Below are 25409 nucleotides of genomic sequence, written 5' to 3' on the forward strand. Positions count from 1 at the left end.
TTTTCTAGACCGATGTTTTCCGTTTGGTCTTTGCACACAACATTTACAGAACCATTATTATAGAATTTAACAAGGCGTCCCACTTATTTATGGACAATTTCGATTTTTCTAATGCCGCTAAATATTTTTGAAACTCAACCATGTTTCATGATTTACTTTTAACTGCATGTTACTACAATTAAGATTCTTGTTAATTAAATTTATTAACGGTTTTCAATCGACGCCGTTACGACTCCATTTTGTTTCTCTTTTGCATCTAGAAATTCGATGCGAGTTAGAATTTTGTGAAATTTTTCACACTTTTGGGTCAAATTTCGAATTGAAATACCACTATTATGAATCAGATATTGTTTAAAACGGTACAAATGTTGAATTAACTCTCAGTGAACATGCAAAAGTCAAGGAATTCTCATGCAACAAATGGCTACTTTAATGGAGGAAATGAAAATTAAAGCTATTGCAAAGCTTTATGTGCAAAATCATGCAAAAAGGAACTGACTCACCGAAGTCATCTTTCTTGTTTTTATTGCAGTTACAACACTATTCAACATTTTATAACTACTAATTAATAAATAATAGATTAGTATTACCCGACACAAATAACGAAAGTGTTTTGTTTTAACGGCGTCTACCTGAAATAGACCTGTAACAAAATGGCCGGCAACCAATCACGGACTAGAAATTCACCGGACCAATCAGAGTTCGCAGCCTTGACAAAGATTGTTTCCCCTACTTCGCTAACCAGTATGGCGTCACGATCCTGTGACCAATCACGAAAAGGGCGCGATAAAATGACTTTCCCTCCATTTATTATAAGAATCGCGCCAAGACAAATTACAACGTTGTCATGTTGACTTGGATGTTTTATCTCTCCCCGTACACATCCACCCTTTGCTTAATGCCCCAAACAATTTGCTAAATCCTTTAATTAAAGCACGCGGAGGATGGAAATCGTTTTTTTTTTATCAAGCCAGAAGTCACAACTGAAAACATTGTATTTTTTCTTAGTATAAGGTTTTTAAAATTAAAAAATGATGTAAAAAATTCATATATATTACCACAAATATCAATCACAGCTAAACAATTACAAGATTTCTAATGAAAATTTACTCATCAAAGTCAATCTGCCTCAGTCTAACAATCATCTAAATACACTGGTTGATATGCTGGACACAAATTTTATGTTATTGTGCGAGACAACAATTGCCAACTTAAAACATTTAATTTTAAATAGTTAAAAGAATAAGAGATACAAAAAGGTATAAAAAGATAAAATAAATTTTAAAGTCTATACATCAACAGTACATAAAATAGGAATATTAGGTACACGTTTACGTCCTATAGTAGGAAATGTACATACAACGATTTTAAAGTGTATAAAATTCCGCTATGCTCCTTACATGCACACCTACAAAGTAATAAAAATATGAAAGGTGGTAACGTTGCTACCTCATATTACATACATATTTGGCTCTTGCTGAGTAACCATTTTTATGAGCTATGAATAAAATAGGTCTTATTCTTAAGTATAAGAAAAGAATTAATCAAAATCTAATACTGATTTTTCTAATTCCAACCACTCTAATTTCGAGTCTAACCTGAGAGCCTATATGAATCTACTTATGATCCCTTCTTAGGTTAGATATGTCTATGCCACCTACCTAACTTCCCTTTAATCTTTTGATTAAATATAGTAAATTCGCACATGTTTCAATAGAAAATTATGAACAGTTACCCTGATAGAAGTGATTATCTAATATTATAGGTACTAGACTTGTTATCGCTTCGCTCTACTCTCCTGCTCAATACTTTTGGTTTTTTATATAATCAAGGTGATTGGCTACTACACTAGACACTATAATCTCCTCAATCTCCATGCCACTGAGCACTTGTTCTCTTGATAAAATCAACTCATAATTGTCCTCTGGAGTTACAAAGATCACGCGGTGTCGTCGAGTTTGCAGGATATTACCGATGACTAACTGCAATGGTTGGTATAAGTGTCAAGTCAGTTCTGAGCAGATTTATACCTTATGTTTATATTTATTTAGAGCCTCCCTGGATTTAGTTATTAAAATATTTTCATCAGTCTCCAATTTAAAAGAAACCACAAAAGCAAGAGGGACCCATAAGCTGACTAAGGGAGCCAACAGTTTCGGTACTAGCTGGAGTTGTATATTAGGTGCAGCTCCACCAGATTGGATTTTATGTGTTGGCTGAAACAACCAACAAAAATTAAGATATAATATAATAAAACAGTGTAGTATTACCATTTGGTTGGCAGGAACATAAAAGTCAGATACTGCAGCTGCTAAATACAATAATGCTCTGGATCCAAATCGAGCGAGACATTCACAAGCAGCCCTCAACAACCAAAAATAGTCTGATACGGTAGTAAAACTCACATACAGTATTCTACCATTTTCTTGAGCAGCTTTATAATTTGCCAAAATGGGTGCCAGTACATCCACACTATCAGGCTTGACTGAAACAATAGCTCTAGTAGTAAGAGCCAGAAATACATAGCAGGATTTAAAACCTGTAATAGTAGTGTTAGGCCCCCTTTCATTCAGTTCTAACATATCCATAAACTTTTGCCCACTAAAGTGGCGTGTGAATGGTTCCAGGCTTTTTAATCGGTGCATGAATATTGTCACATATCCATGATCAAGGAAATACTCAGCACTTGCAGCCCCTCTAGTACCTGCACTGAAGTTGTCCACAAAACGGACAGTGTTATGTTCGAGAGGCACTGTTGTTCCCCCTGACTAAAAGAGAATTTTAATCATGTAAAAACCTTCGAGAGAATAGGGAAACAGTTATTCATTTCTATTGAATATTCACTATAAGTTGAAAATTATTGCGGCTTAGAAGCGGTAGTAAAATGCTTTTAGACGTGAATTGAACCTATGGACTATGATCTTGATCTTTCCTTACCGTTATCAAAACGATTCTTTCCTTATTTTGGTCATGTCTTTCGCAAAATTCTTGAAGTAATTTTCTATTGTCTTCAAAATCTGTTGGAGGCAAATGCGTAGCATAAAACGCCTCCCAATGCGACGACATTTTTGCTGAAATTTTGAAAATAAAACCAAAGTAAATGAATTATGAAGGAATTTGGACAGGTTCTTGAGTTCAAAAAATAATTAAAATTAAATTGAGGTTATGCCTACTTAGAGTGACGATAAATGTCACAGTCAGCTGACCAACGTTAGTTCCTCTTTCGCCAAATCCCGTTTATAAAACAAGGATAGAAAGAAATACATTTGAATATGTTTTCTGTCTTTGTTCTGACTTTATTATAAGTTAATTTAAAATTATCAACCTGATAAGCCCAACTTTAATTAAGATTTAATCAACTAACCCATATTTGACAACGGTAGATGTTACGTGATATTCAATCAATTTTATCTTTAGATAAATAAAACTTTTTAAAGTAGTGTGTGTAGTTATATTTATTTACCATTTTATTTCTATTAGTTGCTAACAAAGTAAAAGCTAAATATTACAAAATACAGTTAATATTTAGGAACTACGTCCTCTAATTTGTTGTAGTCGACGCCGGGAGAGTAGAACTGAAAAAATATCAAATTTAATCATATATTAATACTACAGGGTATCCCTATTCCACCTCAAAGGAATGGGATAAATAATAAAGTATTTTATTGGATACATGCATTCCAGGCTAAAAATATTTAGGAAAACTTAGGAAAAAAAAATTATTTTATGGAATAAAAATACGTTGCAAAAAGTCTTGGTTATTCCTAGATATCCATAAATAAACTAGATCTACCAGAACTGAGACCAACCTTGTATTGCTTGCCCCTGAACTCTTCATTAGAAATCTCCCCAGTCCTGTTCCATTGAACGTCAGGGTTGCGGGTGGCGAGCCTTAGGGTGTAGAAAGTAGCCCCAATACATCCAGCCCCAACACAAACATACAGAGGGATGAGCTAGGGCAAAAAAGAAATTATGAAAGCAACTCAATAAATCTGACTCCAAACAATGATAAAGGTTATTTGGAGTTGTGTTATATAAGAAAAATTTCATAATATTTGAGTTTGATTGAATTGAAAATGTCCCTCATGCGGGTAGATATACTATATCTAATACATTTACGTGTATGTATGTTGATATTAAACTGGTGTTGATCCACAGGATAAAGGGTGGCCCCCTTCCATAAGTCTGGTTTATGACATTTTTACTTTAACTTAAAGAATCTAGAAGGTTCGGGCTATTTAAAATTATAAAAATACCATAATTCTTGTTAAAATATGCTGAATTTAATCTAATGTACAAAAATAAACTGTTTGCTGACACAATCGACTAGGTGTCAAGTAGTGTTCCATCTGAAAAATTGTTCTAACTAACGACACTTACGGCTTTGTGCTTTTTAAGCGAAGACAAGGACAATCCCTGCATATTCTGGTACATTTTGGATGATTTAGAGTAATTTATCTGCACAAAAAAACTAAAAAATCACTTCTGGAAAATCCTGAATAAATGAATTTTGTTTCGTAACAAATTTGCAGCGTTGCCTCTTTAATTCAAGTTTTATCGAGCGTAGTTGCCTATTTTACTTGGTAATTCAAAATATTGTTATCCTTTTTCTCGCCGTAATGTAAACGAGAGATAAATATGTTAGTTCTCTTCCAAGTCCGAACACATTAGCCGATCACACTGTAACCTCAAAATTTAATCCTTATGGTGCTTTTTCTCTTTGATCAATTTTCAATTTGAAATAATTAAATAAATTAGCAAAACTAATGCCAATATATAAGTTATACTAAACAATCATATTCCACTCAATTAGGCTATAATAAGAAATCGAAAATAGGTGCCGTGACTTTCCATTTCCATTCAAATCCTTACACGTAAATACTACTGTAAATTAAACTCCTGGGTACCTCACTGTTTCAGGCTGCTATGTCGCTCTTATCTCATCAAACAACTTGTAAATTTTTTGTCGACAGGAAGAAAAGGTACTGCAAAATGTTGGTAAAGTCTGGACAAGAATTTTGTGGTGAACATCAGAAACCAAGCAGTAATTTGCAAACGTCTGAAAATTCCTTGGGAATTAGAATAGTTTGCCCCCTGGACCCCAAACAGTAAGTTCGCCTTGGGTTTCCTTATTACAAGTAAAGTGATAATGAGTGTTTCAGTACAGTTTTTACTCAGAACTTAAAAAAACACCTTAAAATATGCAATGCTCGAGAGAAACCTCAAGAAGAGTTTATTGAAAAAAATGTGAATTCTGGTCACTCAGAGGTAGCCCCAGAATTCCCCTCAATTGACTCTTTTCAAATGCTCTCAACTTTCTCCAAGGAACAAATACTTAATGTTATCAAAAAAGTTGATCATATTTATGAAGGTTTGTAGTTCTTGTTTGTTAAACAAACTTTCTTATTATTCAAATCATCTTAATTCTTTCAGAGAAAGTTACTATAACAACAAAGGACTTTTCATTTAAAATAGTTGAAGATGAAATAAATAAACCTGAAAATGGTAATAAGGCAAAGAAGCATTTAAAGCAGGCATCCTCAATTTTGGGGCTGTTACAAGAATACAACCTGTTAAAAAACAAAACGTGTTTCATTGAATTTGGTGCAGGAAGAGGTCAGCTGAGTTACTGGATAGCTGAAGCCACAGACTCTTTAGATAGCTGCAAAGTGCTGGTAATAGAAAAGGCTTCTCCAAAACATAAACGCGACAATAAATTGGCAAAAACTTGTGATAAAATTATGAGAATTAGGGCGGATATTGCTGACTTGGTTTTGGATAAAATTGAAGGTGTTAATGAGGCAGAGCATGTTGTAGGAGCGACGAAACATTTGTGTGGTGGAGCCACAGGTGAGGCTTGACTTTCAGTTGATATTGTACATTCTAATTTCCATCGATATAGCAACGGAGTAATCACTGGTCAATCTGGTAAAAAAACTGTCACCAGAATATAATATTTTCAAATATTGGAGGATAACCAAGTGATTTGCTGGTCCATTGAGATTAATATAAATCTCCAAATTGCCTTTCAGATCTAGCAATCAGGTGTTTAACCAGTCCAAATATCAATAAACATAAAATAAAGGGGATGATTCTCACTTTTTGTTGTCACCATAGGTGTTTGTGGACGTCTTATACTGGCAAGAAATTCTTTGAGGTACCTGTTTGAGACAGTTTTAAAATAGCAGAAAGAAGAGAGTTCCTAATTGGCGATACATTTTAGGAAAACCATTTAGATATAACTGATTTTCAAGTAGTGTGTGGGTTGACCAGTTGGGCAATTTGCGGAACAGGGTTTAGTAGGGAGTATAGGAAAAAGCTCGGAAATGAGGGACTGGAGGGGGCTTTAATGGAAACGGAAAAGTAATGTGATTCTTCTTCTTGAAGATAAAACTGCCATTTATTTCTGCTTTTTAGATACGGGCTTAGTAGGACACAAAGAGAGGAAATTGGACGGAAGTGTAAAAATATTATTAACTGGGGACGATTAAAGTATTTACAGGAGTTTGGTTTCGAGTGCTTGTTGCATTATTATGTGAATAAAGAAGTCACCTTAGAGAATGTTTGTATTGTAGCTCAAAAAGTGCCCAGTAAACAAATTTAAACAAATTGCGTTTCAACTCAATAATTTCCTTCCCTATAATTGTCATAATTTCTCATTAACTTTTATCACACCCACCGACCCAGTTCCATCATCAATCTTCGATTTTTAAAAGAAGACTACACGCTCCATAGCACTAATTACAACATTAATTTTTCAAGAAATGACGAATGGAGGTTTTAGGAATAAATCACTTATCAGTGAAATTTAATCTGGTAGACTTAATTTGATTAATTAAACCACTTGCCCTCGACCGTTATTAGAAGAACCAATAACATAATAATTGCGTGTTTCAGTATCATTACTCGCCCACTCATGAAAGAATTCTGGTGACAGGAATTTTTTACCAGTCCAAGTTAAGTTCAACAATGTGCGGGCAAGACTCAACTAAGAGAACTTATAAAATCCCTTCAGAAGTACGTGTTCTTCTGGCAGTTGTCAAATATAAAAGATTTTCCATTTACTTTAGAGCGATGTTGATAACGTTCCATACAGTCGGGTTTATCTACAGCGTAATAGGGAAATGCAGGATCTATGATGGGCTCGGCCAGTTCAATAATGGAGTAGTAAAGTTTGTGAATTGCTTTAGCGACTTTCTCCTCTTCAGCCTGACCTTTATGTCCATTAAGAAAATGTCCAAGATTACGTTGTTTACTGATCTGATAGCATTTGCTACCAGTAAGAACGTATTGCGGCCCCAGGACGAATGTCCAGTACTGATCATGCTGATTTGGTTGCTTAGATTGGTAATTGTTGTTCCGATAGCGATAAACATATACTTTCTCTGGTACTTAATCGGTTGGAACATGTATCAGTACTATCTGATCAGGGACTTGCAGTATTGGCTGCACAATTTATTGATGGTTATGTATGTGTTCTTCATTTTACGACTCAGGCAGTGTTTCAGAAACTTGAACTACTATCTAAAAGACGCTAGTGAGAGCTTTTTGACTTCCAAGACCATTTCTGGGAGTCTCAATAGCATTGCAAGATTTCCGGTAAAGACCAGTGATTATTTAAACAATTTGAAGGCAATCGATCGAATTTTTAACCATCTCTGCGATTTTGTGGATAAAATGAACTATAAGGCCAAATCTATTGTGACTATTATGGTTTTATGCATTATCGGCAACGTGTTTTACGACTGCACTATATTGATTGAATTCGGTTTCAAGCCTAAGGTGATCCAAGGGATTGAGACGACTCCCTTCATATTTTCCACCCATTTTTTGCTTATTTCTATATCGTCTGTAAGTTGGCGCAAACTGGTCGAATCAAGTTTAAACTGGATATTTTTAGGCACAAATCGCGCTGGCGGCTTATATCGGCGAGGCCTTGCAGGAGGCAGGGCAAAAGCTCACTGGGACTTGTTATTATGTGATCGGCAAACTGCCTCTTCAAGTTAAGACAGAAATCGACGCTTTGATTGAAAAGCAACTGCGATTTGTCTTAGAAGTGAGCCAATCCAGGCAGGTTTGTGCGAGGGCTGGGGGGTTCTTCTGCATGAATTGGAGCATCCTGGGGGCCATTGCTTCGACGGTGGCTACGTATTCTGTGGTTATAATCCAATTTTTGCTCAAATAGTTTTTCAGTTGCAGGTGCTGGGAGTTGGAATCATGTAGTAACGTGAATAAAAAATATATTTACAATTGTACAGAGCGTTTAGTTCCGCTGCAAGAAATCACTTGACCTTACATATACATTACATTATCACTGCGTGGTACTTCACCGAACATGTCGTCAAATTCTGGGCTGTCCTCCAGCCCTACTAGGTCCGAATTGCCACTGTGAATGCTAAGAAAAATAGATTTTGCCGTTAACTCTATATAAAAAAAATATTGCAGCAATTTACCTGGAAGTTTCCGCTTTCATGGGGTCTCTATTGTATTGAGAATTGAAGATCGGGTTGGCACCCTCGGTCGCAAACAAATTGCTCGTGGGGACGTTCAGTCCGGCTCTGTTAATCTGGGACTCGTCCGAGCCAAATTTCGGTTTCGTTAAGTTGTGCAATCGCTTGTTCAATCTGCACGCAGGAAATCATTAACGGCTGAAGCAAGATGAATGTGCCGACTTACTCTTTGGTTTTAAAGAAGAATGTTATGCCCAATATGAGACACATAGCCCCGAGAACAACGGAGACCGCAATTAACGTGACTTTGAGGGTGTTTTCCAGTTTATCTATCGGAGTGCTATCTGAAGTAAAGCTCTGCAAAAGCAGCCCCTTTTCCAATAGGCTCTGTTTTAGTTTTTGGAAGGTTTTGATGTTGTTAAGTTTCCTGCAAAGGAGCATTATTTTTCCTCACGACCAGAACATGTAAGAACGTACATTTTCATTTTGTCCGACAAGACGAGGGTGTTGTTAGAATCTGTGCAATAAATATTGGCGGCGGTCACGTTGTCGTAGGTGACCCCATTGTTACTGTCGTTGTCGATGTCCTCTTCGTGACAATCCCACTCCAAATATTGACTGATTATTTTAAGCATTGCCACCTTCTTGTCCACGATGGCGTCTAAGGTATTCTCGAACTTAAACGTAACAGTATTGTCACTGGTTACAATGCTGATGGTCACGGTTGTTGTGTTGTCGAAGGGACCTGTTCAGCCCAGAAATAGAGGCATTTGACGCCGGTTAATATCGCCAACTTACCGTTTCCGTAGTCATCTTCGTGGTCCTGTACTTTGACCCAGAAACTAAAATATCCATTCATGTTGGCCTCGACTTTGAAGTTGAGAGTCACTACTCCAGAATCGCTGTCCAGTAGGAAGGGTTTCTTAGTCTTATTCAGATTAGCAGATCCCTTTGCGCTTATTGAGCTGTTGAGGGAATATACGAGGTTCCCTTGGTCGATGGTATCCAAGTCAGTCGCCTAAAATCTCTATACGTTCCAAACTTTTCTCATTATTTTTTTGGGAAACTTACGTTTATGGTAACTATTGTCGATCCTTTTTGGGTATTTTTGGTAATTGCCCCGTAGAACGCCAGTTCAGTCCATTGTGGGACGTGATTGTTGATATCGATCACCTGCAAGTTAACACTATTTCTACCAAAGGTATCAAAAGATGTCTTCTAAAAGTTGAACATTCTTTTCTCAATTAATGGTTTGACTTTTCGTATAATAATTGTTAAATTTATTTAACGATATCACTTTTCTCCAGCTCACCCTGAATATAAATATGCGTACATGGTATACCTATTTCTACCATGAGGTGTCTTTTGACACCCCAACGATTTTACAACATTATACAATTTTAAATCATCCCCATTTTTGTTGTAACAAAAAATGGGGAAATCCCCAGTATAATTTTTATATTTGGTTATCATTTACAATGTTGCATTTTACTTCAGATCATTGAAGCGGTTAGTTTAGGGTATTTACTTCGCGGTAACTTGAATTTAAATATACAGTAGTGTAGAATTTGTGAAAATTACCATTTCAGGTGTGTATATGAATGGTAAAAGTATTATAATATTGGTAATTATTTTTATTTCTTAGTTTATTTATTCTAATATACGTATATCTAATTTTAAGGACGTCCAGAATTTCAAGAGTTGAAGAAATGTTAATAGAAATAATTTTTAAAAAAATGCTCTCAAATTGGTGAAGGCCCGCAATTTTATAATGAAAACAAAATTTTTATACAGAGTCCATCATATACATAATCATATATGAAATAATAACAAAAACGAAAAAGTTGTATTTTTAGCCGCTTAATCCGAAAAAATAGAAGATTTAAAAAAAGTCAGTGGCGTAAATTTTTTTGTCAATATTATTTGTAAGACTGCTCCCGGAACGCCACTGGAACTCACAATTATCATCTAATTAGTGCTAACTTAGCGTCTTATTAAAATGAACAACAGAATTAAATTTCAACAAAATCGGCAAAATGATCTTTGAGATATTAATAAAAAACCATTTTTTTACCTTTGACATCCTGTATCTTGAAAACCAGCCTTTCTGGGGCACATGCTTATATGAATTATTGTATTTGAATTTAATTTAGGAACACTCTCTTGGAACTACGGCCTATCATTAAGTAACACCCTGTATAGAATAATGACAATAACTTTTTAAATAATTTTTGTATCAAATCATGTAAAAGTCACAAGACTAATTAGTTATCACTTTCTGATGGCCTTCTCCTTTTTTCTGTGACCCAATAACATTTCAACGAAGTCTAACTTGAGTTTTTCAAATGTCACCCTCTATTTCCGAATTGTTATATTGAATCTACACTTATTTACCCATACAGACATATCAAATTTAATTGTGATTAGATTTTAAAAACATCGAAAAAAACATTTCTTTCTTTATTTTATTGAAAAAAAATTAAATTCGATCAGAAAAGCAAATTAACAGTTTATTGTTTAGAAGAATTAGTTGTTATATAATGTTCAAAGTAATTGTTCCAAATGTCTTCCGTTGTTATTCAAACACAGAGCTATTGTTTGCACGAATGATCTTCTCACCTGAACATCAGGGTCTTGCTTGATTGATTGCATCAGATCGACAATACCTCGAGTTATTTATATTATTTAGCCGATTTTTATAAACTTTATCTTTGAAATGGCCCCAAAGGAAAAAGTCGAGAGGGTTTAAATCAGGTGACCTGACTAACTACTTTGTTTCACCAAACAAAAAAATTGATAGCGCTTTTTTTTTAATTAAAAATTAAAATTTACGCAATGTTATTTACTTGAAATACAGAGGGTGTTTTTATTACTTTGCTTTTCTGATCGAATTTATTTTTTTTTTAATAAAATAAAGAAAAAACATTCTTTTCGACATTTTTCTTATCAAACCCTAGTAAAATTTGATGTGTCTGTATGCGCAAAGACGTGTAGATTCCATAAAACAATTCGGAAATAGAGGATGGCATTTGAAGAACAAAAGTTGGACTTTGTTGAAATGTTATGGAGTAAAAAAAAATTCAAACTCATCAAAAAGTGACAATAAATTAGCTTCGTAGCTTTTACTTGAAACAGTTTTTGGTAGAAAAATTATTGCCATTTTCCACATATGTAAAAGGCCTTGTATATGAAAACTAAAAGTTTGTTATAATATTAAAATGTTTAATTATTTTGTTATTTTGTAAATAAAATACAAACAAAAATAAAAAGATGATGTTTTTTAATCATTATTTCCAGTTACTTGCGTTCAAATGCAAAGATGTAAAAAGACACCTTTTGATCGAAATAAGTATACACAAAGTCGTGGTAGAAGTAGTGTTAAGTCGTAATTTGGTTATTTTTGTCTAAGGTTTACTTACAGAGACTTTAACCGACATCTTTGAAGCGCTATTATCCGATGGGACACTCTTGTTTCTACCAGCCAGCAGTTCAAATAAATAATCAGTCTTCACCAAATAATCCAATTCCTTTTTCAATTCAACCGTTCCTGTGTTAACGTCCACTTTGAAAGTGTTCAAAACATCGTCGTCCTCCGAACCCAAGAAGTAGTATTCTAAACAGTGATTTTAAGCTTCAAAACTCACGATAAAGAAAAAAGGAAGAAATGTAATAGACAAAGGAGGAAATTAACGAGATTCAAAGCCACACGCCTGCAGAGCTGACGGAAATGCAAAACGCGTATAAAATCGCAAAAAAGGACTTAAAAAAAGAGATTTTCGACAGTAAAACGCAAAAGTGAAAATAGATCTGCGAAGAACTGGAGGAAAATATATGGGGTGAAGCCTATGAGATTTTGACAAGAAAACTGAAATTGTGGTAACAATGGATGCCAAGCGAAGACAGTCAGAAGCGAGATAAAACAACTTTGCAGAGTTTGACGAAGAAAAGCTTAGAGTGGCACTGTCGAAGATTAAGACATGAAAAGATCCTGGTCCAGACAGTATCGGTCCCTTATAAAGTACGTACAGTTCCATGGTGTCATTTTTCTGAATATGTTTACCGAGTCTCTAAGAACAGAAAACTTTCCCACGACGTGAAAAATGGCCCGTTTGATCTTAATTGAAAGGCCAAAGAAAACAAAGTGTGCAAAGATCGCCTATAGACCCATACGCCTTATAGACTCGGGAGGAAAGCTCCTTGAATGGTTGGTGGGAGAGACGCTACTGGGCGAATTGAATAAGGGAAGCCTGATCTTAGAAGCTCAGTATGGTTTTAGGAAGAGGAAATCCATAGTGGACGCTCTGGAACAATTCAGGGAAGTTACAGAAGAGATAAAGGTAAAAGCTGGACATAATTAATCGAAGGCTGCCGTATGGATTTTGAGGATATGGGATATTCAATAGGTACCCGCATAAAACAAGGATAGCTGAAAATAATATCTACTGGTTCTGCGATTGAATAGATGATCCTGATCATACAATTTTCGTATGTCAAAAGTTTACGGAAGAAAAAGCGGGCGGAACTGACATACAACACTTGGATAACGAAGAGCACACGGATATTATAATTAGGGATGAAAAAAGCTGGGCGCAAGTAAGCGAAATGCTACAAGAGAATACGAAAGGCAAAAATAAAGAGGAGCGGAGGAGAAAAAGGGGAGAGGAAGAAATGAGCCAGGAGTAAGAACACCCTGTCCTCTCCTGAAGCAATGCTTACGCGGTTCCAGGAAAGATTATTGGATGAAGACAGGGAAGGAGTTTAATCGATGGGCGATCCCGGAGGGAAGCAGCTTCCTGACATTATGTGAGCATACAAGAACGCTCTATGCCTACTCCACATGTCCGCGTGCAGATTCTCTAATCGTCAATAAAAAAGTTTCAAAACTGATCCAAGTTGTAATAGTGATGACTGTGACTATGAAGGATAATTTCACTATTATTGCAATATCAATTCCAGCTTACTGGTCAAAGTGTTGCTTCCATCCTCGATTGCATAGAACGCTTTCCTCTCGTCAGGCAAAGACATGGATTGAGAACTATTCGCTTCTAATAACGAAAAGTTCCACTCTCCCAAAGATTGGTTAAATATTGGGTCATCATTAATGTCGACAAAGTTGATTGTTATATCGATTGATTCGGAGTATTTGGCCTCTCCATCCTTGGGTGCTGCATCGGCCAATTTGGCACTAAGGTGCACCTGCATAAGCTTTAGGGTGAGACCAGATCGCCTCAGAAAGTTCTTCATCTTACCTTGAAAGCCCCCCCTATATCAGCAACATAATTCTTGTCGTATTTGTCATTGACTTGAAGCTGCGCTGTGCATCTATCCAGTGATTTGGTGGTGAAGAAGTTTGTAGTTGTGACTAAATAGATGAGGAATTTAATTGCTATTTAGGGAGAATTTGCAAGCTTACCGGACATGTTCACCAATGAAACCTCAAACTCTGGTTCCCATTTATCGAGACACGGTTCCTTTTGGGTGCCATCGGTTATTTCCAAGTTTTCGAAGGTTTTATTTTGGAAGTACATTGCCAGTTGTTTACCTGGTTCTTGCTCCTAAAATTCAAAAAGAAAATAGGATTTCCCAATAACGAGATCCTTAACTTACATATGTTAAAAAGAAGCTTGTTTCGGCCTTGGTTGGAAATACAAAAACTGGGGAGTAATAGTTGAACTTTTGAATTGTCACTGGTATCTTGGCTTTCTTCTTAAATTCCTCGTTACCGGGGTCTTCAGTGGTTTGCGGCTCTTCTCCTAAGTCTGTTAACTGGACAAATAATGCGGGCTATAGCTCAACAGCGAATTCCATCACATACTTACATAGAACTGAATTGAGTACTCTCCATAATAGTCTCTTAAGTCTTTTTTGGCAGTTAAGTGCCACACTTTCCTGGTTGCGTTTTTATAATAATCATCCTCGTTCTTTTCAGTACCAAACAACTCTTCGTCTGTAAAATCTATTTCCTCGTCACCATCTAATTTTGTGACCGTTGACACCGTGATTTTGATGTCCGCATTTTTCCCCTCGTCTATGTCTTCCGCCTCTAGATCGCCCAAATATTCATCCTAGAATTGATATTTACAGTATTAAGGCGGTCCTGGTTCTCCAAATTTATACGGGTATTCAGAGATTTAGCTCAGATCGATTGAAATTTATTACAAATTTCGATTTGGGAATAACTTTGCCATCTGTTATAGGATGATAGATTCTCTCAGTAAGTCTTGACAAATTGGTGACTTTATCATATTGTTTTGTATTATGTGACCACTTCGTGCGATGTGTAGAAATGCATATTTACCTGGGCATTATTACTTTGTTGTTAGTATTTAGATACATACATACAAACAATTCTAGAAAAATACAGGAATTTTTACAATACCTTCGAAGAATCCTCAGACACCTCCAACTTCCTTGTTATCAATTCAGGACAATGATCGTTGATATCGATGAGTTTTATTACAAACGAAGTATTGGCGTTGGTGTTTTGTCCCTGACCTGAAACCCACAAGTTACAATTTAATAACGTTTTTTTTTCATTCACACACTCTGTTCCAGATTGGGATTGTCGTAACACGTAGGGGTACAAGTATATTTGGCCTTCTTTTCGTCTCTGTTTATGTCACTGCCACCAATTTTGACTATAATATTGTTCTTCTCGTCGATCTCAAAGGATTCGTAGCATTCCTCGGTCTGGCTGATCTTGCATTGCACCGTGTGGAAGGGAACTAGAGAAAATGGAAACACAGTAAGTACTCTAACCATTAGGTAAATTGTAGTTTTCCCTTACTGTCTCGGTCATGATCGCGGTACCCTAGAACAGTAACTTTAGTCCCTTTAGGGCTTTTTTCTTTCACTTCAACGGTATCTGAGCTGGGTTCAGTATTGCCGACCAAGATTACCGGATGTTGATCGTTTGTGTCCAGAATATAGATATCAAACTGAAAATCATCGTTTACTCCAACATTCTCAATGTGTACGTTCACTTACAACTTGTGAAGTTACCCAATATCCATCAGTAGCACTGCAATTGATACTGACTGTTACTATGGGTCCATCATCGCAATTGATCTTAGCAGTTGTCGTCGTAATTTCCCCTTCAGAATCGCATTCGAACCAATCTAGGCTTTTATTCAAATACGTGCATTCATAAGTCACAACATCCCCTACATCCGCATCAGTAGCCTCAATGGTACCAACAATAGTGTTAACAGCAGATTTTTCATAAACTGTGCGGTTCTTCTCCAAAGTGTTGTTGGTAAAAATAGGAGCGTTATCGTTAATGTCAATGATGTTCACGACGATTAGGGCTATTTACGGACAAATATCGTCAATTTCTTTTATAGCTAATCGCAGAATCCTTACCCTCAATGCTTTTCATGGCTTCAAACTCCGGAACTAACGTGTTTTGGTCCGTGATTTTGATACTCAAATACAGAGTGTCGAAGGTTTCGTAATCTGGTGCAGTTAGGTTTTTGTTGTTATCGCTTACTAGTAGGGTGATGGTTATGGTGTCTTCAGAAGTTTTTTCTTGACTCAGTTCCAAGAACCTGCGGGGAAAGAGGTATTGAATAAAATTGAGAATTACTGTTCTTGCGGCGTTATTACTTCATGGCTTTGAAGTTTTCAGTGGTATTAATCAATTTTTGCGAGTTTTTCATAGCATAAGAGGAATTCCAGTTGATCTCTGCGGTTAAATCCCGAGTTGTGTCCACGTCAGAGGCAGTGATTGTCGCGTTTAAAGGGATCCCTATGACTTGGTTTTCTTCCACTGATATCACATCCTTCTAGAAATTGACATGTTTCAACAGTTTAAAAAAAGTAATCAAAAGTTCTTTTCAGCTCTTCGAAGTAAACGCACTCATCACCTCCAACTACATTGACAGATACCTTGGAGATAATGTGTGTTGCCTAGATTTAACATCAATTCACGCTAATTTGACTACGTTTACATCGTTGATATCCGCGATTGTCACAAGCCGATTTCATAATCGGTTTTAAATGAGTACTTACCACATTGTATGTAGGGGCTTTATTATTTACATCAGTTATATTAAGGGTAACTGATACGGTGGTTATATGGTTGACTTTGTCGATTGCCTGCACTTGAAAAATGACTGGGTTTATCCGGTCATAATCGAACACGTAATTTTCCCCCGAGACTGAGATCACCCCACTCGCCGAATCGATGGTTATTCCTGAGATGATCGTATCGGACCCCACCAACTGATGGCTACGCATAAACACCAAAATATACTAATTTTTAGTGTCAATTTTGCAAGGTGCTTACACAAGGATTTTATCTTCGGCATCTCTGTCCGTGGCTTTGACTTCTATAATCTTCTCTCCTTTCTTGATGTTCTCTGCCACGTCCGTTAAGTAGGAGCTTTTGGGAAAAATAGGAAGTTCGTCGTTGTAGTCCACCAAGTGGATTTCTACGAGCAGATTGTCCTCGTTTGAGGTGTTTTTAGTGTCCCATGAATGAATCTGGGGTCAATGGTCATCAGTAATAATGAAATGAAAATTCACAAACTTACGTAGAACGAGAAATTTTGCCATGGCTCATTTTCGAAATCTAAATACGTTGCATTCTTCACGTTTATGGTAAAGTTCCCGCTGCGGTACCCTGCTGTAGGTATAATTAGGAAAGCGTCGGTGTATTCCACATCAGCATGGGCTCTTTCGTCGTCTTCCAATAGTTCCACCGAGAATTGAGCGTTTTCTCCCTAAAATTTACACCTCGGCTATTCACCTCCTTTAGGCTTCCATGAGGCTTACAGTGTCAATGTCTTGGATAAATATGGCCCCATCGATTACTCCGGCGAAATTTTCATAGAAAGTAAATTCTACAATTTTCGGGTCTTCATTCACTAAATCGTCATCGGTGTCATTACTCCGAAGCACCTTCATAAATAAGGGGCTATTGTCATCGAGATCGTCAAGGAAGAAGGTGATAGAGAGATTGGCGGTGTATGGAGGATCATCCTGCTCTTGGGCCATAATTTCGAATTTATAGTAGGTGAGGTCTTTAGCATCTCGGTCGATGGGATTTACTGCAATTATTCCCTTCCCATCCTTCGTTGTTATGTTCACGCAGGAATCTATAACCAAATGTTAAAGCAAGAAGGTTTGGTTGGTATTGTGGATTCACCTGTACAGATGTCTTCGTCGTAAGCGATGAGAAAGTACTTTATTTCAGCGTTGATCCCTCGATCGCCGTCCACCGCAGTGACGGAGAAAGGCTGGAATTTTGGATTAATATACGTCGATGGGCGTATGATATGTATGCTCTTACATAGGAAGTTTTCTCAGTTATTTGGGCTACACTGAAATAGTCCGTCCATTCTGGGGGCATGTCGTTCAAATCATTTACGTCCACAATGGTAGTGACATTTTCGTTGGGAAGAGTTGTATGTCCAGCACCGTCCTAATAGTAATTTAAATGATGTACATGCGGAGTGACTGAAAACGAAACAGACGAGTTTGTGCCCAAGGATTTTTCCTATGAACGTTGAGACACGTTTTAGAGATGGTTGCAAAGTTCCAACTGGATTAGTAGCCAACAAGAAACGGAATCCTGAACGTGAATTTCCAGTCAAAAATGAGGCTACTGAGATTCAAATTTTAGGACGAATTGCTGTAGACATAACTTTGATCGCGAGGAAATTGAGTACTGTTTCTAATATCGGAAGAACTATTTAAAGAATATTGAATAATCATAAATTCATCCTTTCAAAATTTATTTATACCAGCAATTAAATGACGATGATTTCGATCGGTGGTTGAAGTTTTATGAACGTATCACTAAATGGAGAGAAATTTGCTTTTCGAACTAATATATATATTTTTTTCGTAACTCTACTGTTAATCTTCATAACTGTCGCTATTGGGCAGAAAATAATCCAAGAGTTTTACATGAAGTCCACACTCAAGCTTCTCAGAAATTGAATATATGAGCAGGTATTTTTGGGGATCGTTTAGTTGAACCAATTTTTCTTGATGGTAATCTGCCAGGGAAAATGTATTTGGAGTCACTGGACGATATTGTTTACCCGTTATCTGTTGAACGTAATGACTCCTATCAAGAAAATCCTTGGTATTTCAACAAGATCGAGCTCCACCGCATTATGCATAACGTGTTAGAGAGTTTTTGGACAGACATTTTCCCGAGTAATGGATTGGGCGAAAAGGTTCTATGTAGTGGCCGGCTAAATCTCCAAATTTAAGTCTATTAGACTTTTTTCTATGGGGGCATTTGAAAAGCAAAATCTGTGCAACAGACCCGGGATCTGGAACAACTACTACGTGTATTGTTTAAGAATGCCGTCTGATACCTCAAGGGGAGTCGTGATCACGAGGCAAAGGAATGAAACAATTTGGGAGGGGATTTTATCTCAAAAGTTGTCCCTCTTAAAAATAAAATTGATGTGTCTCAGCGTTTGCAGAAAAAAATTCTTGGGCACAAACCCGTCTATTTTGTTTCCAATGGGCCACCCTGTATGTGATTTGTTACTTATTACTTATTAAGTAACCTACACGCGCTTGCACGGCAAAAGAATAGAAAATCTTAGTCTCGTAATCCAGCTGTTTTTTGGTGATTAAAAAGACTGTGGTGTCATACACGTTGTCTGCTATTGATTTATTGAAGTAAAACTCAAAAATCTTGTCCTCCTGTTCCTATAAAATGAGCAATTAAGAAATTTTTTGTGCTTCATCATGTTCCAATACCAATTCCTCCGTGGCACTTGGATTGCTGTTGATGATGGTGAACGTAGTATTACCAAGCCATCCATCTGGATCTGACAAAGTTGCAGTGCAAGTATTTGTGTCGGAATCCACGGTATAATCCGTGTTTTCCTGGAGTATATTAAATAAATCTCAACGTAATTTTTAATGGAGTGAAGTGGTCTTACATCCATGGTGCACATGGTGGCAGTTAGAGTTGGAGATTCGTCGTCGATATTGACTGTTTTTATAGTAATAGTGACGTATTTGTTTTGGATCAAACTATTAAGAACATATTGATGTGTAGCCTCGGTCTCGTAATCGATATATTGGTTAGTATAGAATTCATAATCCCCATCATTGTTTACCTCATTGGAGAAAGAGAATTCACCATTCTGAAAAGTCCACTCTACGGTTTGGCCTAAGAACAAAAAGTAGTTTGGAAGAGAGTTAAGTTATGTGGTCTAAAACCTTCAAGTGGGTGTATAGAACATTACACAGAATCCATTCAGATTTGGAAGATGCTGCGTGAGCAGTTATTACTTAGCTGGAACGTACCATCGTTCAGTTCCTTTACGGTGAATAATAGTAAATGTTTAGCGTCTGGTCCGTCATGGTTGTTTTCCTTTAACTCCATAACAAACTCATTTTCATGTGTTTTGGTCCAACTTATGATATAAGTTTTATTGTCTACAGGCTCTACAACGAATCCTTTAGCTATCCCTGGAAAGGTATTTTTCATTAAAGGAGGCCCATCCAATACAGGATGTTCCAGGATGAGAGGAAAATATTGAAAGGAATAATTCTATCGCTCATTTATTGTAAAAAATGTTATATAGGGTTGTTAGTTGCTTACTTAACTTAAGTTGCGATCATATGGGAAACTTTTTTTTATTATTAATTTTACGAAAAAAATATATTCTCCATAAAAAGTTCTGCGTGGTCTTAAACCTAAAATGAAATAATTAGACATCACATTTTTGTAGTCATATACCAGCTTTTTTAAAAACGACAAATTCCCAATAATAGAACATTTGTGACAATTTACCAAACTTTGAGGGAAACTGGTCACTTTCCTCGTTTGCTACCGGCCTCCACATAGCCCAGACCTCACACCTCTGGATTTTTACTTTGGACGTAATCTAAAATCTTAAGTGTATTCGCAATTCATCGACTCCAGACAAGAATCGATAAGGAGAATATACAAGAAGCGTACGAGTCCATGGGCGAAAATCCGCGGGAATTTGGTCGCGCTCTTAATCAATTTCTCGATAAAACGCGCTATGTATTCGAAAGGAGGAGAGTCATTTTGAGACATTTTTGCATTAAACATATCAATTAGTTAAACTTCATTTGTGTTATATATGTTTAACATGTATTTCGTTAAATTTTTTTCAATCAACGAATTGAATGCAAATCAAAAATATTTAGTGTACTTTTCTAATATCTCTAAAAGAGTCAGAAATCGGACCATAAGTTATACGGTATTCTTAATTGAAAATGAGCTATATGTATAAAAATATTTTCCTCTCGCCATAAAACACCCTGTATACTAAGAGGAGCAGTGGCCTTTTTGCGATTAAATTCGAACCGATTATTTCCTTAATTGTTTTTTTTTGTTGTCTATCTGACGCAGCGGAGTCCTCCAGACTTACCCAGCCAAAGGAGGAAGAACAAGGTGATGTGCCATGAATTGGCCATCGCGCCTATACAACAAAGGACAGTTTTATTATTAATTAGAATTTTTTATATTAATATACAGGGTGTACCATACCTTCATGGAGATATTTCAGGAGACTAAAGTATTCTGCAAAATAATTTTAAAAATTGCTAATAGATCCATGATCAAAAACGCACCGTTTTCGATGTACGGGGTGGCAAAGTTTCACATTTTTTCACGTATTTTGCATTTTTCTCACGTGCGCTTTGAGCTAAATTTTGGAAATTTCATACACCCATTTTCTTTTAGATTCGCTACAACAAAATGTCAAAATCGTCCGTAGCCATATTCAGAGTGTTATGTTTTTTGGGTCATGTACTATTTTATGCTTTGTATCTTTTATGGAACACCTTGTATGAATTCCTATACCAAATTTGAATTCCATCTTCAATTCTTTAGCTTTTTGGTCTGTTGTAGTATTTGCGTATCGTTCATATCGTTCACCGTTTTTGTGGAATTTGCAAAAATACCTATGAATGCAAATTAAGAACGTAAAGGAAGGTAGGGAAAAATAATCATCTGACTTAGTCATCAACTATCTGAAGCAATTCGTAACTTTTAATCAAATTAAAAAAGACATACGTGAAAAAAACCTAAAAATATGAGAGGAAATGTGAAATTTGACCACCCTGTATGTATATCGAAAATAGTGCGTATTGACCATGGGTCTATTAGAATGTTTATATTATTGTATAGCTACCGCCTCCTGAAATATCTCCATGATGATATGATACACCATGTATAAAAGGCAGTAGAAAAACCAGTAAGTTCTCTCTCTCGCTCTTATTATTCTCAGGTCCATTCTTAAGACCCGACTTATGTATGATTTTAGCTCTTATTAAAATTAAATCTTAGCTTTGATTATGGAAAAGAAGATTGGCACTTTCTTAAATTTCTACGCATTACTTATGAGCATTCCTATGGACATACGGCTTAAATATACTTAATGACAAAGAACGGCAAACACCCACTGTTTCTATTTTTATTTCAATAATATTTTGCCTGCTAGCGTGTTTTGGGCCTAATAACAATTGATAACATTTTTAGACAAATCGGTTGACCACCACATGAAATTATTCAATAATGTGTCGAACACCCTCTGTTTGTTATACGCTCATGCAGACGCCTGGGCATTGTTCTTATGAGGTGGCCTACAGCCTCTTGCGGTATCTTACTCCAGGCTACCTCTACCTCACGCCTAAGCGCTGCCAATGTCTGATAAGGATGCTCTAAATTCAAGAACTTGCGCCCTATCATGTCCCACACGTGTTCGATAGGAGATAAATCAGGTGATCTTGATGGCCATGGCAAAATGGTAATATAGTGTTGGTTCATGAAGTCTCGCACCACTCTAGTCAAATGTGACAAAAAGAACTTAAGGGCAGATTACTGTACAGATAAGGCTGAAAATGTTATCGATTGTTGTTGGACCCAAAGCACGTTATCGTGCAAAATATTATTGAAATAAAAATACAAACACTGGGTGTTTACCTTTCTTTCTCATTTAATATACAACGTATACAAATCCGAGCCACTGCGCGTATGATCTCAGGACACGCTTTTATCATAAGTTTCATGAAGAAAGTTAAGTATTACGACTTCAGAATATCATGATTCATATGTGTAATTTGTAGCGTTTGTGCAGAGGAGGTGTCATGAGTGCAAAGAAATGAAATTAGAAAATGAGAGTTTGCAAGCGAACTCATATTCCTTGCGCCCGCTTCTGATTCAAAAGCTCTATGTTCACCACAAAATCGTGTCACTCAAACGCCACAAAACTGCTGCTCTTACCAGTATTTTTGACGATTTTTATCCCAGACAAAGCTCCCGGATTTCACAAATCTCTGGCACAAAGACCACTGAATTACTAATAATCGTATACACAAATAGTTATCTGGAATATAAGATAGAATATACCTCATGATGAAAATAATCGATGATCGCTCCTATCAGTGATACATAACATTATAAATACTTATGTTTTAAATGTGAGAATTAATTATATTGAATAAAACCCTTGAAACGGAGGATTTTAATATACACAAGTATAATAAGTGTATAAGCACCATGTGTATGAAAAGAAGCCCATTTGGTTGGGATCGAAGCTGCAGAAAGTCAAATGGCCTGTTTCCCTCCCATGGACTCAAATCGCGGGGCGCCATTGCTCAAAAAAGATTTATAACTTTAGCATTAAGATAATGAGTTCTCACTCGATCATCGCATAAACAGGAATTTTCTGATGATGTATCTGAGCTTTAATCCTAAGGTAATGTCATTTGATATCATCTCTATTTTCTTCAATATCTAGGTTTTGGACTAATCTATCTCAAGTGAAATCTGTAAGCGACAGTATCAATAACGATTTATTGTTTAAATATAAACGAACATTTGCAAATACACTGCTCAAAATAACCTAGGGAGCAAAGACTATTGGCCATTCTTCATATTGAAGAATGGACCAATGTGTTATTCACAGATGAGTCTCGGTTTGGATTTTGACTTGACACTCGAAGGCAACGCGTTCAGCATTAAACAGGACAGTCAGAACAAGAGAGGCATCTTCAGGAAGTCCATAATTAAGGAGGGGTCTCCATGATGGTCTAGTGTGGTGTCACACTGCATCCACGACCCTAGCTCGTTTGTTTGTCACAAAGGCTGAACCAAGACCGTGTGCTCGAACCTGTTGTTCCTTCTACATATGCTGCTGACCCAGAACCCCTCTATGTACACTCACTTTCACATGAAATGCACCACCCAGTAATAATAACAATTAAGTCTTGTAATTTTGGCAAAATAATGCTTCATAATAGAGTATCAAATGATCAGAGTTTCAGTAAAAAAGAAAGAATGCTGGTGGTTTTTTTGTCATCGACCTATTAGATTTTTTATTCAATTGTAAATAAATAAAATAATATTTACATCGAAATATCAGTTCATTTTGTTATTGAACTGTGAACAAGACATCTCAAAATGCCCCCAGGGAGACAGCGTCGAAATTTTTCCCACGTTTCGGATTTTGATAGAGAGCGAATTATCGGCATGAAGGAGGGTGGACTTTCCTTTCGTGAGATTGCCCGAAGAATGAATCGGAACCACACCACGATTGCGAGAGTATGGTCTTTGTGGTCTGAAGAAAGGGTTCAGCGACATCGTCCAGCTGGACGTCCTCCCTGTAGCAGCAACGCACGTGAAGATCGACTTCTTAGACGGATGGCCATTGGTGATCGATTTCAAACAACAATGTCTGTTGCAGTAGATTGGATGGGAGCTCTAAATCGTCGGGTGTCGATGGCAACAGTTTACAGAAGAATTTCGTCTTTTGACCTGCATTCATACCGCCCAAATCTACGACTGCCACTAACTGCCCAACACCAAGCTTCCAGATTGGCCTGGTGTCAAGAACGAATTGATTGGAATCATGAGTGGAACAATATGGTCATCAGTGACGAGTCGCGATTTTGTTTATGGATCAATGATGGTCGTAGAAGAGTCAGACGATACCGAGGTGAAAGAAGAAATTTGCAATTTTCTGAAAGGCGCCACACAGCTTTAACACCTAGTGTGCTGGTCTGGGGTGCGATATGTGTTGGCCGAAGATCTTCTCTTGTGTTCGTTCCAGGCACCCTAAACGCACGTCGCTACATTGACAATGTTGAGGCCAATATTAGTACCTTTCATGCAAACTTTACCAAATGGCATTTTCCAACAGGATAATGCAAGACCACATAGTGCGAACATTACTCGACGATACCTGGAAGAAGCACAATTGGAAATACTGCCTTGGCTTGCACGGTCACCGGACCTATTGCCCATCGAACATCTTTGGGATATGATGAGTCGCCGTCTTCGAAATTTACCGCGGCCTCCAAACAATGTGGATGACCTACGACATCATCTTGAGGTAGCATGGAATGAAATACCCCAGGAAGATATTGATCATTTGTTGCAAAACATACCGCGAAGAGTACGTGCTTACATTGCCGTACGAGGCGATGTCACTTATTATTAATTTTTTCATTATCAAATGTTGTATCTTTTAACTGAAAGTTTGATCATTTGATACTCTATTATGAAGCTTTATTTTGCCAAAATTACAAGACTTAATTATTATTATTACTGGGTGGTGCATTTCATGTGAAAGTGAGTGTATATGCGAAGCAATTCTCGTTCACATGTTAGCCAGCCATGTAACTCTTATGAGTTGGCCACCACATTCACCTGATTTGAACCTCACAGAGCACTTATGGGATATGCTGCAAAGGCAACTCTATTCGGTCATGGCGCGTGTTCGTGGCAATTTGATTCTTCAGGACATCCTCAGGGAGTAGTGGCTACTTTTGCAACAAGGCACTATAGATAGGGTGGTTTTGACTATGCCAAGTTGTCGTGCTGTTATTAATCCTCGAGGTGGTAACACAAGGTGTTCAAGAAATTTTATGTGAATTTGTTTTGAATTAATGTTTTTATACATAGAGGGTCCGTCATATACAGGGTAACCAAAACAAGCATATACATTT

At 36.8% G+C, this 25409-nt stretch overlaps 4 protein-coding genes across 5 annotated transcripts; 1 reads left to right on the top strand and 3 right to left on the bottom strand.

Moving 5' to 3' along the window:
- Positions 1-1039: 1039 nt before the first annotated feature.
- On the bottom strand, positions 1040-3143 carry Ppcs (phosphopantothenoylcysteine synthetase). The gene is made up of 5 exons (XM_066392552.1): positions 2938-3143; positions 2540-2768; positions 2271-2485; positions 2031-2216; positions 1040-1982 (listed from the first exon to the last, which is right to left on the bottom strand). The coding sequence occupies exons 1-5, from the start codon at positions 3064-3066 to the stop codon at positions 1803-1805; spliced, it is 939 nt and encodes a 312-aa protein (XP_066248649.1). The 5' UTR covers positions 3067-3143; the 3' UTR covers positions 1040-1802.
- Positions 3144-3437: 294 nt separating this feature from the next.
- Positions 3438-4538, bottom strand: ND-MLRQ (NADH dehydrogenase (ubiquinone) MLRQ subunit). The gene is made up of 3 exons (XM_066392497.1): positions 4381-4538; positions 3810-3953; positions 3438-3575 (listed from the first exon to the last, which is right to left on the bottom strand). Exons 1-3 carry the CDS (start codon positions 4432-4434, stop codon positions 3519-3521), a joined length of 255 nt encoding a protein of 84 aa, XP_066248594.1. The 5' UTR covers positions 4435-4538; the 3' UTR covers positions 3438-3518.
- A 187-nt stretch (positions 4539-4725) lies between these two features.
- On the top strand, positions 4726-8223 carry LOC136410500 (uncharacterized). The gene is made up of 9 exons (XM_066392692.1): positions 4726-5108; positions 5163-5371; positions 5434-5850; positions 6033-6157; positions 6224-6363; positions 6418-6590; positions 6938-7851; positions 7901-8140; positions 8200-8223. The coding sequence occupies exons 1-9, from the start codon at positions 4927-4929 to the stop codon at positions 8221-8223; spliced, it is 2424 nt and encodes an 807-aa protein (XP_066248789.1). The 5' UTR covers positions 4726-4926.
- Positions 8224-22764, bottom strand: LOC136410362 (protocadherin Fat 4-like). Of its 2 annotated transcripts, none has more exons than XM_066392495.1 (30): positions 22684-22764; positions 20828-20878; positions 19731-19895; positions 19361-19593; positions 19176-19304; positions 18984-19124; positions 17743-17874; positions 17599-17689; positions 17226-17548; positions 16985-17173; positions 16738-16934; positions 16461-16680; positions 16056-16234; positions 15813-15997; positions 15438-15757; positions 15238-15388; positions 14996-15175; positions 14830-14945; positions 14270-14515; positions 14058-14216; positions 13864-14005; positions 13700-13812; positions 13412-13646; positions 11870-12063; positions 9522-9623; positions 9249-9468; positions 8928-9195; positions 8677-8877; positions 8454-8624; positions 8224-8395 (listed from the first exon to the last, which is right to left on the bottom strand). In XM_066392495.1, the coding sequence occupies exons 2-30, from the start codon at positions 20871-20873 to the stop codon at positions 8293-8295; spliced, it is 5151 nt and encodes a 1716-aa protein (XP_066248592.1). In that variant the 5' UTR covers positions 20874-20878; positions 22684-22764; the 3' UTR covers positions 8224-8292. The 2 variants fall into 2 exon arrangements, with proteins under 2 accessions (XP_066248592.1, XP_066248593.1); XM_066392496.1 differs by having other exon boundaries at positions 20764-20878; positions 22684-22699.
- Positions 22765-25409: the final 2645 nt, after the last annotated feature.

This window comes from Euwallacea similis, chromosome 8 (assembly GCF_039881205.1).
Source record: "Euwallacea similis isolate ESF13 chromosome 8, ESF131.1, whole genome shotgun sequence".
NCBI lineage: Eukaryota > Metazoa > Arthropoda > Insecta > Coleoptera > Curculionidae > Euwallacea > Euwallacea similis.

Excerpts from the sequence above, each read along its gene's own strand:
- Ppcs (XM_066392552.1), bottom strand. The coding sequence starts at position 3,066 with ATGTCGTCGCATTGGGAGGCGTTTTATGCTACGCATTTGCCTCCAACA. Across the intron at positions 2,486-2,539 it reads GCCTAACACTACTATTACAG|TCAAGCCTGATAGTGTGGAT; the intron begins GTTTTAAATCCT and ends CTATTGTTTCAG. Across the intron at positions 1,983-2,030 it reads TAAATAAATATAAACATAAG|TTAGTCATCGGTAATATCCT; the intron begins GTATAAATCTGC and ends CAACCATTGCAG.
- ND-MLRQ (XM_066392497.1), bottom strand. The coding sequence starts at position 4,434 with ATGTACCAGAATATGCAGGGATTGTCCTTGTCTTCGCTTAAAAAGCAC. Across the intron at positions 3,954-4,380 it reads CGCTTAAAAAGCACAAAGCC|CTCATCCCTCTGTATGTTTG; the intron begins GTAAGTGTCGTT and ends TTTTTGCCCTAG. Across the intron at positions 3,576-3,809 it reads TCAGGGGCAAGCAATACAAG|TTCTACTCTCCCGGCGTCGA; the intron begins GTTGGTCTCAGT and ends ATATTTTTTCAG.
- LOC136410500 (XM_066392692.1), top strand. The coding sequence starts at position 4,927 with ATGTCGCTCTTATCTCATCAAACAACTTGTAAATTTTTTGTCGACAGG. Across the intron at positions 6,158-6,223 it reads CTGGCAAGAAATTCTTTGAG|GAAAACCATTTAGATATAAC; the intron begins GTACCTGTTTGA and ends GATACATTTTAG. Across the intron at positions 7,852-7,900 it reads TGCTTATTTCTATATCGTCT|GCACAAATCGCGCTGGCGGC; the intron begins GTAAGTTGGCGC and ends GGATATTTTTAG.
- LOC136410362 (XM_066392495.1), bottom strand. The coding sequence starts at position 20,873 with ATGGCCAATTCATGGCACATCACCTTGTTCTTCCTCCTTTGGCTGG. Across the intron at positions 15,389-15,437 it reads ATTGGGTAACTTCACAAGTT|TTTGATATCTATATTCTGGA; the intron begins GTAAGTGAACGT and ends GATGATTTTCAG. Across the intron at positions 9,196-9,248 it reads CGAAGATGACTACGGAAACG|GTCCCTTCGACAACACAACA; the intron begins GTAAGTTGGCGA and ends TGGGCTGAACAG.